At 39.3% G+C, this 12394-nt stretch overlaps 2 protein-coding genes across 2 annotated transcripts in view; one reads left to right on the top strand and one right to left on the bottom strand.

Moving 5' to 3' along the window:
• SCRN3 (secernin 3) overlaps nt 1–1896 on the bottom strand; it is a 33457-nt gene extending 31561 nt beyond the window's left edge. The window contains exon 1 of the mRNA XM_087435405.1: nt 1784–1896. The gene's annotated coding sequence lies outside the window, so the exon portion shown is untranslated. The remainder of the gene's footprint in view (nt 1–1783) is intronic.
• A 183-nt stretch (nt 1897–2079) lies between these two features.
• The window catches only part of CIRSR (corepressor of RBPJ and splicing regulator), a 39419-nt gene continuing 29104 nt past the window's right edge, over nt 2080–12394 (top strand). Inside the window, exons 1-2 of the mRNA XM_004426640.3 lie at nt 2080–2223; nt 7419–7513. Of these exons, the coding sequence (XP_004426697.1) occupies nt 2152–2223; nt 7419–7513 (167 nt within the window). The 5' untranslated portion in view covers nt 2080–2151. The remainder of the gene's footprint in view (nt 2224–7418; nt 7514–12394) is intronic.

Below are 12394 nucleotides of genomic sequence, written 5' to 3'. Positions count from 1 at the left end.
ACTTGGAAATGAATCTTGTACTACAATAATCAATAAGAAAATGGCAATAACAAGTATCTTCATCTAGTCCATAGGTCAAATTTACCCTCTACGATATTTTTCTACTGAAGTCTTCCCTGAAGACTACCTAGCCCTACCCTTGTAAAGACCATATTCTACTATATTTGTGTACATATATGAATCTCCTCACTGGACAGTGAGATCCTTGGGGGTTGGGAGTATGTCTTATTAATCTTTGTATTCTCATCACTGGAACTTATCTTATGGAAAAGTCCCAGAATTATGTATTCAGTATTTCCTCAAAAGAAGGAAGAAGCAGTCTCCTTTGAGCTAGAGAAGAATACACACTGACACTGGTAAGAGTGAAATTTTGAAACAGACTCACTGAATCAGACAAATACAAAAAGATGTCAGTAAAATTTCAAATTGTTGATATTTCCAGGAGGAAGTTTACATACATAACTTGTAAATGCTGATTGCATTTTTTTTTCTTAGTGAGGAAGATTGGCTCTGAGCTAACATCTGTGTCCATCCTCCTCCATTTTGTATATGGGACATTGCCACAGCATGGCTTGATGAGCGGTGTGTAGGTCAGCGCCTGGGATCCGAACCCCAGAACCTCAGGCCTCCGAAGAGGAGCACGCGAACATAACCACTACTCCACCAGGCTGGCCCCATTGCAGAATTTAATATCTAGATTATGTCTTCGTTTGTAATTTGTAAAATCTTAAATCCTCAATTTTAGTAAAACACTTGTCTTGAACTTTTATTTTTCTTCCAGAATGGACACATTGTTTTATAGAGTTTCCTTCTTTCCTTTATTTTATAATGCCCAGCCAGACCTTAGGGCTTTACACAGGCAGATACCAGCAATTTAAAAACAAAATTCAAATCTAATAAATGTCTTATTAAAAAGAAAACAAAATGACTCAAGAAACAATTTCAGCCTGAAACTAAAAGTTTTTCTCTTTTCCTCAATGACAGAGAGAGGTCACAATTGCTTCTGTTCTTTTCTGTCTCTATTTCCACCTTTATATCCCGGCTTGCCTTCTATTTGTGTTCCGAAGTTAGTTCCACCACTGTATAACCGCGGCAGGCTATTTAATCTCTCTCTATGCCTCCTGCCTATCAGTAAATATCTCATGGGGCTGTTATGAGAATTTAATAAGATAATGTGTAAAGCGTTTTGCACAGTGCATGGAATACAGCAGACACTCTAATGAAAGCTGTTATTATTTGGCAGAAAGTAAATTTCTCACAAAAGGCTTATTGACATCACGCCCCCCCATCCCCACCCCTGCGAGAGGACTTGGTTGGTGGATCCTCTACTGCAGTAGCAGCCACGTCCACGCAAAACCTTGAGTCTCAAGGGCCATCAAGCCGCACTAGGTGATCTGAGCTGTCTAACTGGGATCGTAGGCGAAGATCAGGAAACATACCGCCTAGTTAGGAAGGCACCTAGGCCATTTAGGAGGGGAAGCCTTGAGAGCCTTTACTAACGCCTAGTGCGTACTCATCAACAAATGTTTATGGAACATCCTTCTGCGCCAGGAACCGTACAGCTGGTAACAAAATAGAGTCCCCACTCTTGTGTAGTTGACATTCTATTTTATATGCCTTACTTCACCAAGCGCTTTCAGAAATATATCGTTTGATCCTCACATACGTACTACAGTTAGGGCGAGAATTACTCTTTTCAAAACACAGATGAGAAAATCGGTGCAGAAACGTTTATAACTCGAGTTAGCGTTCACAGAGACTAAAGGGCTCGAACTTCAAGCACCTCTTACAGAAGAGCCGCCGCCCGGTCCACACTCGGGACCCCAGCCGGCGGCGCTCACACCGCAGCCCGCGCAGCTCTGACCCGGAGCCCCTCCTCGATCTCGCCGCGCCAAGTTCCCGTCTTCCTAGTTCCTGCCTCAGCTATGCACGCCCCTCCCCCGTGCACGCCCCTCACCTGGCCTCCGAGCTACCCAAAGCGCAAGCAGGAAGGGGCGAGGATTGGCAGGCAGAGGCGCCAGTTGCCGGAAGCTGCCACCTTTGACCCCGGAAGTCCCCGCTACCACTGGAGGCGCAGTTCCGGTTAGGCGGCAGAGTTTGTTTACGTTCCTGACGGGTCCATCTGCTGCCTTGCTCAGCTCAGGCGCCGAGATGGGGAAATCTTTTGCCAATTTCATGTGCAAAAAGGACTTTCATCCTGCCTCCAAATCCAATATCAAAAAAGTGAGTAATGGGAGCCGAGGAGGGTTCTGGCTTTTGGCGCCTGGGTTCCCAGGGGCTGCTGGAGGTGAGAGTGGTGGTGACTCTGAGATCCCTGGGACAGTCGCCTCTTTTCCAGGCCTGAAGCCCTGGTGTTCTCGTCCCTTCTTCTCCGCTGAGAAACTCGCTGTCAAAGCTGGCACTCCACGTTTATTCTGCATCAGCGAGGAGACTGTCAGCCCTCGTCGGCTCTGTGGGTTCTGTCAGCTAGAATGGAAATCTGTAAGATAGGAAGACCGATAATAGGGTTCCTCATCACTTTTCTCAACAGATTCTGGCTTTGCTTTTTCTGATCCCGGGGATCACGGCTTCTGAACTCTGCTATCCTGTACAAAGATGACTCCCTATTTATTTAAGATCTTAAAAGGGAAATAAATTCACTCCTTAATTCTTCTTTTTATCCACCTAATGTAGTATGTCTCATGACCTCGTCCAAGTTTAGCTTTTTAAATAATCACTTACAAGTTTACTAGGTGCGGTACAGAAAAACCTTGCTGAATATTATTTTAGAAAACAGAATGGAAGTAGGAAGAGTCTGAGCTTTAGAATCAGACCTGGATTCTAGTTATTCTAGCACAGTCACTTTTAGCCCTGAGACCTTGCACAAAATAGTTAATATCCCTGATCCTCAATCTCCTAATCTATAAATTAAGAATGATCAATATCAGTTGCTTTGACTTGTGAGGTTGTTATGAGGACTAAATTTTAAGATGGTATGTTTAAAGAATTTGAAACAAAGTACCACCTAGCACTGTGCCCACCGTGTGGAGTGCTCAATAAAATGTTAATTGCCCCTACACACGTGCTTATTCTTAGCCTGCTCCTAAAATACAGGTGTTACCTGGAGTTTCATCCTTGGCCTACATCTTGCTTACTCTATATGCTTTCCTAAGCAATCACATTCAATTTCATGGTTTTAACGATCCCCTCATTACTCATGACTCCCAAATCTACAGTCCCAGGTGTTTCCCCTAGCTCAAGGCATCTCAAGACAATTATATACTAGACAATTTCATCTTAATATCCTACAGGCATCTCAAACTCAACATATCTGAAGTGGAACTTATATTTTATCCTAAATCTACTCTTTTTATACTTCCTATCTCATGTGAGTAGGAAATATAGATAGTAACACAATCCTTCATCCAGTCACCTAAGCCAGAAATTCAAGACTCACCCCTTTCCTATCACCCCTTTATCTAGTCACTGATAAATTCTATTGGTCTTACCTCCCAAATATCTCTTTTTTTTTTTTTTTTTGCTGAGGAAGACCGGCTCTGAGCTAACATCTATTGCCAATCCTCCTCCTTTTTCCCCCCCCCCCCAAAGCCCCAGTAGATAATTGTATGTCATAGTTGCACATCCTTCTAGTTGCTGTATGTGGGACGCGGCCTCAGCATGGCCAGAGAAGCGGTGTGTTGGTGTCCGCCTGGGATCCGAACCTGGGCCGCCAGTAGCGGAGCGTGCGCACTTAATCACTAAGCCACGGGGCCGGCCCCCCAAATATCTCTTGAATCCATCTTTCCTCTTTGTCACTACTGCCTGTGTCTTAGCTTACACCTTCATCATCTTTCGCCTAGACCATTACATTTCCTAACTGATTTTTCTGTCTCTAGTCTTGACCTTTCTCAAAACCATTCTCCTAGCCATCAGAATAATATTATTTTTTTATTTAGCAGCTTTATTTGGATATAATTCACATACCATAAATCAACCATTTGAAGTGTATAATTCAATGGTTTTTAGTACATTCACAGATTTGTGGAATTATCACCACAATTTTAGAACATTTTCATCACCCCTTAGAAAAACCATATCTGTTAGCAGTCACCTCTCCCCCCCCAACCATGCCCCCTTCCCGATAACCGCTACCTCCCCTCCCCCAGCCCTAGGCAACCACTAATCTGCTTTCTGTTTCTGTAGATTTGCCTATTCTGGACATTTCATATAAATGGAATTATGCAACATGTGTTCTTTTGTGACTGGCTTCTTTCACTTAGTGTACTGTTTTCCAAGTTCCTTCAGGTTGTAGACTGTATCAGTACATCATTCCTTTTTATTGCAAAATAATTACATTGTATGGATATAGCACATTTATTTATCCATTCATCAGTTGATGAGTATTGGGGTTGTTTCCATAGAGTAGTCTTTTTAAAGTACAAATCTGATCTCTTCCAGCTCACTATTAAAATACTACAGGATTGGGGCTGGCCTGGTGGCGTAGCGGTTAAGTGTGCAGGCTCAGCTTGGGCGGCCCAGGGTTCGAAGGTTTGGATCCCCGGGGGCGCACCGATGCACTGCTTGTCAAGCCATGCTGTGGCAGCATCCCATATAAAGTAGAGGAAGATGGGCACAGATGGGCCAGTCTTCCTCAGGAAAAAGAGGAGCATTGGCATCGGATGTTAGCTCAGGGCTAATCTTCCTCACACACACACACACACAAAAATACTGCAGGATTAAGTCCAAGTAATCTGGCTCCAGTTTTTCATTCTTCATCCTCTACTGCTATTCTCCTACCTCAGATTTAATATTCCAGTAATATCAAACTACTTACTTTCTCTTTTATACCTTTGGGCCTTTGCCTGCATTGTTCCCTCTGCCAGTAATATCTTGCTCTGTGTTTTCCTTGGCAGAGTTTTGATCCTCTTCAAAACTCGGCCCAGGGCCGGCCCTGTGGCTTAGCGGTTAAGTGTGCGTGCTCCGCTGCTGGCGGCCCGGGTTTGGATCCCAGGAGCGCACCGACACACCGCTTCTCTGGCCATGCTGAGGCCGCGTCCCACATACAGCAACTAGAAGGATGTGGAACTGCGACATACAACTATCTACTGGGGCTTTGGGGGGAAAATAAATAAATAAAATCTTTAAAAAAATAACAAAAAACTCTGCTTAATGTTTGTGAAGTTACTTGTGTACAGGGTTATTTGTGGCAGAGAGTTTGTGATAGAGAAGACTGGAAATTTCTTAAATGCCCGTCAGTACTGTAGGAGATTGGTTAAATAAATGATAGATATAGCCCCACAATAGAATGACATTCACCCCCCTGCCCTCAAAAAAACCAGAAAGCTTTTTGTTTACTGATCTGGGAATGATCTCCATGATATAGAATTTTATTTTGTATGTAGCGTGTGTGTGCCTGCATGCATTATGTGTTACCATTTATGAAAAGTGAGAAAAGAATGTGTGTGTATGTGTGTTTTATATATATATTTTATGTGTATGTGCATTAGAACATCTTTGGAAGGATATATAAGAAATGGATAACATTGACTGCTTGTGAATATAGTTTCTTAATTTAAAAAAAACGTAACTTTAAAAACCAAAACCTGGGGCCGGCCCCGTGGCTTAGTGGTTAAGTGCGCGCACTCCGCTGCTGGTGGCCTGGGTTCGGATCCCGGGCGCGCACCGACGTACTGCTTCTTGGGCCATGCTGAGGCCGCGTCCCACATACAGCAACTAGAAGGATGTGCAGCGATGACATACAACTATCTACTGGGGCTTTGGGGGGAAAAAGATAAATAAAATTAAAAAATAAATAAATAAAAACCAAAACCTGTCATAAAGCATTCTGTTATACCAGCCTTCCTCCACGCCCCCCTAAAGTTAATCACTGTCTTATTCTATTTCTTCATCTTGTATGTATTTCTACTATCCAAATATCAAACTTTATTGTTATGGTTTATTTACACAATTAGTATCTTTTCTTTTTTTGTTATGAGATAGTTCAAACATACAGAAAAGTCGGTATGATTTTCTATTAGCAGATTCTGAGCATTTTGAAGGCAAGAATATATTTTATTACTTCTTATTCCAGTCCATGATAACTACTCAATATGTATTTAAACTCTTGAGCAATCGAGACTAGTAAAATAATTGTAAAATCTAAAGCTTTAATTAAATAGTAGTTATTCTGTTAGAAGGACTATGTTGTTTATTAGAATGTTATTATTAGTATGTTATTCTGCCAGGCAATGACACCTTACATTTCTCTGTTGCATTGTTTGCGTTTTGAGCTACAGTGAAAATTCCAAACATTTCCCTTTTACTGCCTATCCCAAGTGTAGATTTTTCTTCTACTATAACATTATAAATATGAAGTCAGTAGAAGAAACTTTCAGGAATTTATACCAAAAGAAATTTCTGCTTTTGCTCTTTTCTCCATATTAATATTTCTTGTCTGCATCTCAAACTGTGTCCCGACAGAACCTTCCTGTGTCAGCATTACTAACATACTAATTACCCCTGTTTGTTTCTAAAATTGAATAATGGCAATCTTGTCCCACACCCTCCTCCCCACACTTATCTGCTCCCACCCACAGTTTATAATTACATATAATTTTCTCCACGTGAGTATTTGTCCTCAAATTTACCTTCTTAAAACTTGGCATGTTTGAAAAGAAAGTTTTGACTTGCTGTATATGTTAAATGGCTGTCAAACATTTTGTCCTTTATTCTAAAAGTGGTAGGGAGGCATTGGTACCTTTTAAACCTGGAAGTAACATGATTAAATATCCTTGCATAAGTTATGTGGGTTTTTACCTTCACCACTTTTATGATTTTGAGAATTTCACATAGGGACACATTCAGCTTGTGGTCTTGGTGTCCCTGAGCGACTCCAGGACATCTGATGTACTTCTGTCTTATCTCTTGATTTCTTTTCTCATCTCTTCCTTTTTTCTCCAACTACCTTTCATTTCCTTTCCTTCTTTTCTCCTCCCTGTCCTCTATTTCTCCTCTTTTAGCGTGTCAGTGACACCCAGTGGCATTCGTAAGCATTGTTTAACCCTACTGGTTGTACCCTGTGCTAAAGAGTTTTCTAGACTAGACATATTCCATGTAGGGAAATGGTCATTTTCTTCTCTGAAATAACACAGGGACTGCCTGCAAGAAGCTGTTGTACCACAGGTGCTCAGAGTGATTCTCAACTTTGACATTTTTGCCTGGAAGTTTAGTTATTTTGAATGGTTTGATTTAAGGACTTACGTTAAGGCACAAATCAGATTTTTCTGCTGTTGTTTTGTGATGATGTCATTATAACCAAAATAGATTATGTTGTAAACTGTAAACAATAGCATTTTATATTTTATTTTAAGAGAAAAGCAAACTTCCTGTTTAGTTTAAATCCAGCTATTTCATTTAAAATTTTTACTTCATTAATTTAGGTATGGATGGCAGAACAGAAAATATCATATGATAAGAAGAAACAAGAAGAATTAATGCAACAGTATCTTAAAGAACAAGAATCATATGATAATAGGTAAGAAATTCCACTGTACTGGTGTTTTTAGAATAATCAATTGCATGAGAATGATCCCTTACTGAATCAAATATTAAATCAGCTTTTTTTAATTGAATGCCCCAATGACAGAATTCTGTTCTTTTCACGTGAACTATCTTTACTCATCATGCAGATGGCCACTTTTTCCAACCTAACCCATCATTCGCATAAAATATAGATTGATATGACTCCATATACAGTTTGTGAGCAAGTTCCAAATTAGGCAAAGCTTAGAAGAACAATGAAAATCTATACTGGAACTGCTGACACGTCTTACAAAGATGTTTCTTTAATATATACTCAGATGAATAGATGCGCAGGACAGCTTCAAGAAGTAAAGTGAAGTGTCTCTACTTGACCTGCATGTCATTGTTCTGTTAATGGCGGGATCATGGCTAGAGCTATTCATTGGTTTATTCCAACACAGTACCTGCCCTGTAGCTGTATGTTTGTATTTGCAAGTCTCACTCTGAAGCTGGTTTCTCTGGGTTAATCAAGCAAGTGAGTAGTGGTACTTCAGTTACATAGACCATACTTTCTCTTCCACTCAGTCCTGTTTTTCATCAAAATATGGAACTTAAGCAAAGTAATACTAAACTATTACTAAATACTCTCTTTAAAATATAATATAGTATATCAAGAGCAAAATTAAAGAAATAAAACTTTTAGTTCAATTAAGTACTTTTCTCACTAATTTTATTTAATCTGGTTAACTTTTATTGAGTACCTACTTCTTGCAAGATAAGAAATGGTGTTGTTGGGGCCTATAAAAGTGTGGTACATAGTTTCTTTGTACCCTCAAGAAAATCTGGTAAGGGATATATACATATAGTTCAAGGCTGAATATAATAAGTGATGTATTGAAAACACACTGCTTTAAAAATTATAGCATGCTAACATAGGACAGAATAATTCCATTTGGGGTAACAAGGGAAGACTTCATGAAAGAGATCACATTTAAGCTGAACTTGAAGAATGATAAGGATTTAGATCAGTGGTTCTCAACTGAGGGCCATTCTTGCCCCCCAGGGGACATGTGGGAATGTTTGGACACATTTTTGATTGTCACAACTCAGGTGTTGTCACTACCAGTATTTAGTGAGTGGAGGCTAGGGATGCTGCAAAACAGGCTGCACTGCACAGGGCAGCCCCACACAACAAAGAATGATCTGGTCCAAAGTGTCAATAGCACCACTGTTGAGAAACCCTGATTTACATATAGTAAAAGCATATTAAAGATCAGCATGGTAGGAAAGTAGAGAGGGTGTTCAGGAAACAGACAATAGTTGAGTTAGACCAATAAAGATATAGTGGAGGTAGAAAAGTAGGCTTGAAACAGATCATAGTGATCATGTTGATTCTTTATCTCAAGAAGAAAAGAGTTACTTTTTTTTCCCCTGTGTAATTAATAAATATTTGAAGCTGTGCAAATATCCTGCTTCTCCTTGAACTTTTGCCCACTAATTTTAGCATCCATGGGTGGATCCCGCCTGCATCAGTTATTACTGTGGTATTCTAACGGTGATTTTCTATTTCTCTCATTCCCTCTCTATTTTTTTTTTAATTTGAATTCTGCTGGAAAGAAGAATTTCCCCTTTCCCTCATTTAGTTATTTAATTAATCATTTGTATCTATCAGTTGGACTCAGATATTTATTTAATGGGCTACAATCCAATACTCTTGTTATTTATTTTGTTGCTCAAATTGTTCCAGTTTCCGCCTTTGACCACGCTATTAGCTTGGATCTTATATCCATTTAACATGCCCCATCTGTTTTTTTTCTTTTTAAACCACTTCCTGGCACCACTTCCTGTCTTTTATTTTTCCTTGGAATCAACCAGGTTCCAAGAAACCCTGGTTTCTTTTATTGGAGAAGGATATTTAGAAACCAGGATCTGGGCACTAGGTGTGTTCAGTGCTTCTAGGTTGGGTTGTTCAAATGCAAATTTGTGAGTAATTGGTGATTTGTGAAGTTTTTTTTTCCTCTTTCAAAAGATAGCTAATTCTGTTCTTTAATAATCTGTTTTTTCTCTTTTAAGTTTTTACTGTCCTAGATGTTTCTTTTTTTTTTTTAAGATTTTATTTATTTTATTTTTCCCAAAGCCCCAGTGGATAGTTGTGTGTCGTAGCTGCACATCCTTCTAGTTGTTGTATGTGGGACTCGGCCTCAGGATGAACGGAGAAGTGGTGCCTCGATGCGCACCCGGGATCCGAACCCGGGCCACCAGCATCGCAGCGCGCGCACTTAACCACCAAGCCACAGGGCCGGCCCAGTCCTAGATGTTTCTTAATCTTTATGAATATTGATCCCTACCTACCTTTTTAAAGATATTATTCTGACTAGATAAATAAAAGGATTTAATGGGATGTCAAAGAATCTGTACATTCATTCTGCTTAGAGTCAACGGCAAAAAAAAAAAAAAAAAAGAATTTTTACTGCTTTTTAGTTGAAGTTAAAAATACCAACATCATAGCTTTACCTTTTATTTTATATACATGTTGAATTTTGCATGAAGTGGAAATTGATCCTCCAGTTTTGATTTTATGTTATTTTTGTTTCAATATAAAATGCTTTTGTTGGTAAAATATGTATAACATAAAATTAGTATATGGTTCAGTGGCATTAATTTCATTCATGGTGTTGTGCACCATCACCACTATCTATTGCCAAAACTTTCTCCGTTACCCCAAATAGAAACTCTATGCTCATTAAACGATAACTCCCTTTTCTCCCTCCCCTCCAGCCCTTGGTAACCACTATTCTACTTTCTGTCTCGATGAATTTGCCTAATATAGGTACCTCACATAAGTGGAATCATACAATATTTGTCCTTTTGTGTCTGGCTTATTATTTCACTTAGCATAATGTGTCAGGATTCATCCATATTGTAGCGTTTATCAGAACTCATTCCTTTTTATGGCTAAATAATATTCCATTGTATGTATATACCACATTTTGTTTATCCATTCATCCATCGATGGACACTTGGCTTGCTTCTACTTTTAGCTATTGTGAATAATGCTGCTATGAACATTGGCATACAAATGTCTGTTCTGGTCCCTGCTTTCAGTTCCTTTGAGTGTATACCTAGGATTGGAATTGCTGGATCCTATGGTAATTCTATGTTTAGCTTTTGAAGGACCATCAAACTGTTTACCATACTGGCTGCACCATTTTATGTAATGCACAGTAAATGCACAATGGTTCCAGTTTCTCCACATCCTTGCCAATGTTTGTTCTTTTCTTTTTTTTTTTTTTTTTTTGATGATAGCCATCCTAATGACCATGAAGGGGCACCTCATGGTTTTGATTTACATTTCTCTAGTAACTAGTGATGTTGAGCTTTTCATGTCCTTGGTTTTAATTTTTAAAATGGTGTTAATATAAGATATAATTTTCACACTTATTTAAAGTGTATGTTGGTTTTAAATACAATTAGAGTTTTGGGACCATCACCATAATCTGATTTCAGAACATTTTCATCTTCTGAAAAAGAAATCTTATACCCATTAGCAGTCAATCCCTATTCCCACACCCCGTCCACCCTTCTATCTCTCAACCCTAAGCAACCACTAATTTACTTTCTTTCTCTGTAGATTCACCTATTCTGAATGTGTCATTTAAATGAGATCATATAATATATGGTCTTTTGCAACTGGTTTCTTTCACTTAGTATGTTTTTCAAGTTCATCCATGTTGTAGCATGTATCAGTAGTTCATTCCTTTTTAATGCTGAATAATATTTTATTGTGGATGTAGATCCCTTCATCCTTTTGCTCTCTTCTTTTTTATGGTTCTTTACAAACTCCAATGGAAATAAGAAAAGAAGAATTATAATCATGTAGTATATCATTTATGATTGCCTTTTCCAGATATAAGAGGAAATTCTATTCACTTTTGAGCTACTGTCTTTATAATCAGTACTTTATTTGGATCTTATGAATTAAAACTTTAACTCTGGGCCGGCCCTGTAGCTTAGCGGTTAAGTGCGCACGCTCCACTGCTGGCGGCCCAGGTTCGGATCCTGGGCGCGCACCGACACGCCGCTTCTCCGGCCATGCTGAGGCCGCATCCCACATACAGCAACTAGAAGAATGTGCAGCTATGACATACAACTATCTACTGTGGCTTTGGGGGGAAAAAATAAATAAATAAAATCTTAAAAAAAAAAAAAAAAATTTAACTCAATGAGTCATTCAATTTGTTGCAGAAATTTTTTCTAGAAAGCACAGCATATTTTTCTAAACAGAACCCAAACAGGGAACCTTCAATGTTATAACAGAATTTTTGAGGTGCGGCAGACATTGATTTCATCATAGTAAACCTGTTGTAGAATATCTTTAAACTATTCTCTCTTCATTGGCCCCACTAAAGAATTTGATTCTCTCATAGACTTTGACTGTTACAAGCATTAATTGGGTTTGATTTCCTAAAGAAATTCCATAGAGACTCATTTTTCCAAAACTGTTTGATCCCTCACGATTAAGAAAAAATATTGGCACTATTTAACTTAATTCCAAATTTGTACTGACATATAGGATTTCAAAGCTTCACTATTTCCACAGCATTTCAGAGTTTAAGAAAAGCATGTGAGGGCCGGCCCCGTGGCTTGGTGGTTAAGTGCTTGCGCTCTGCTGCTGGCGGCCCGGGTTCGGATCCCGGGCGCACACCGACGCACCACTTCTCCGGCCATGCTGAGGCCGCATCCCACATACAGCAACTAGAAGAATGTGCAGCTATGACATACAACTAACTACTGTGGCTTTGGGGGGAAAAAATAAAATAAATAAAATCTTTAAAAAAAAAAAAAAAGAAAAGCATGTGAGAGTGGCCATGACATTTTCCCCTTTTCTGTTGAG

The sequence above is a fragment of the Ceratotherium simum genome, chromosome 9, assembly GCF_057802395.1.
Source record: "Ceratotherium simum simum isolate JZ-2026a chromosome 9, ASM5780239v1, whole genome shotgun sequence".
NCBI classification, from domain to species: domain Eukaryota; kingdom Metazoa; phylum Chordata; class Mammalia; order Perissodactyla; family Rhinocerotidae; genus Ceratotherium; species Ceratotherium simum.
Note: the sequence above shows the minus strand (reverse complement) of the source record. Positions and strands in the feature narration are given on the sequence as shown.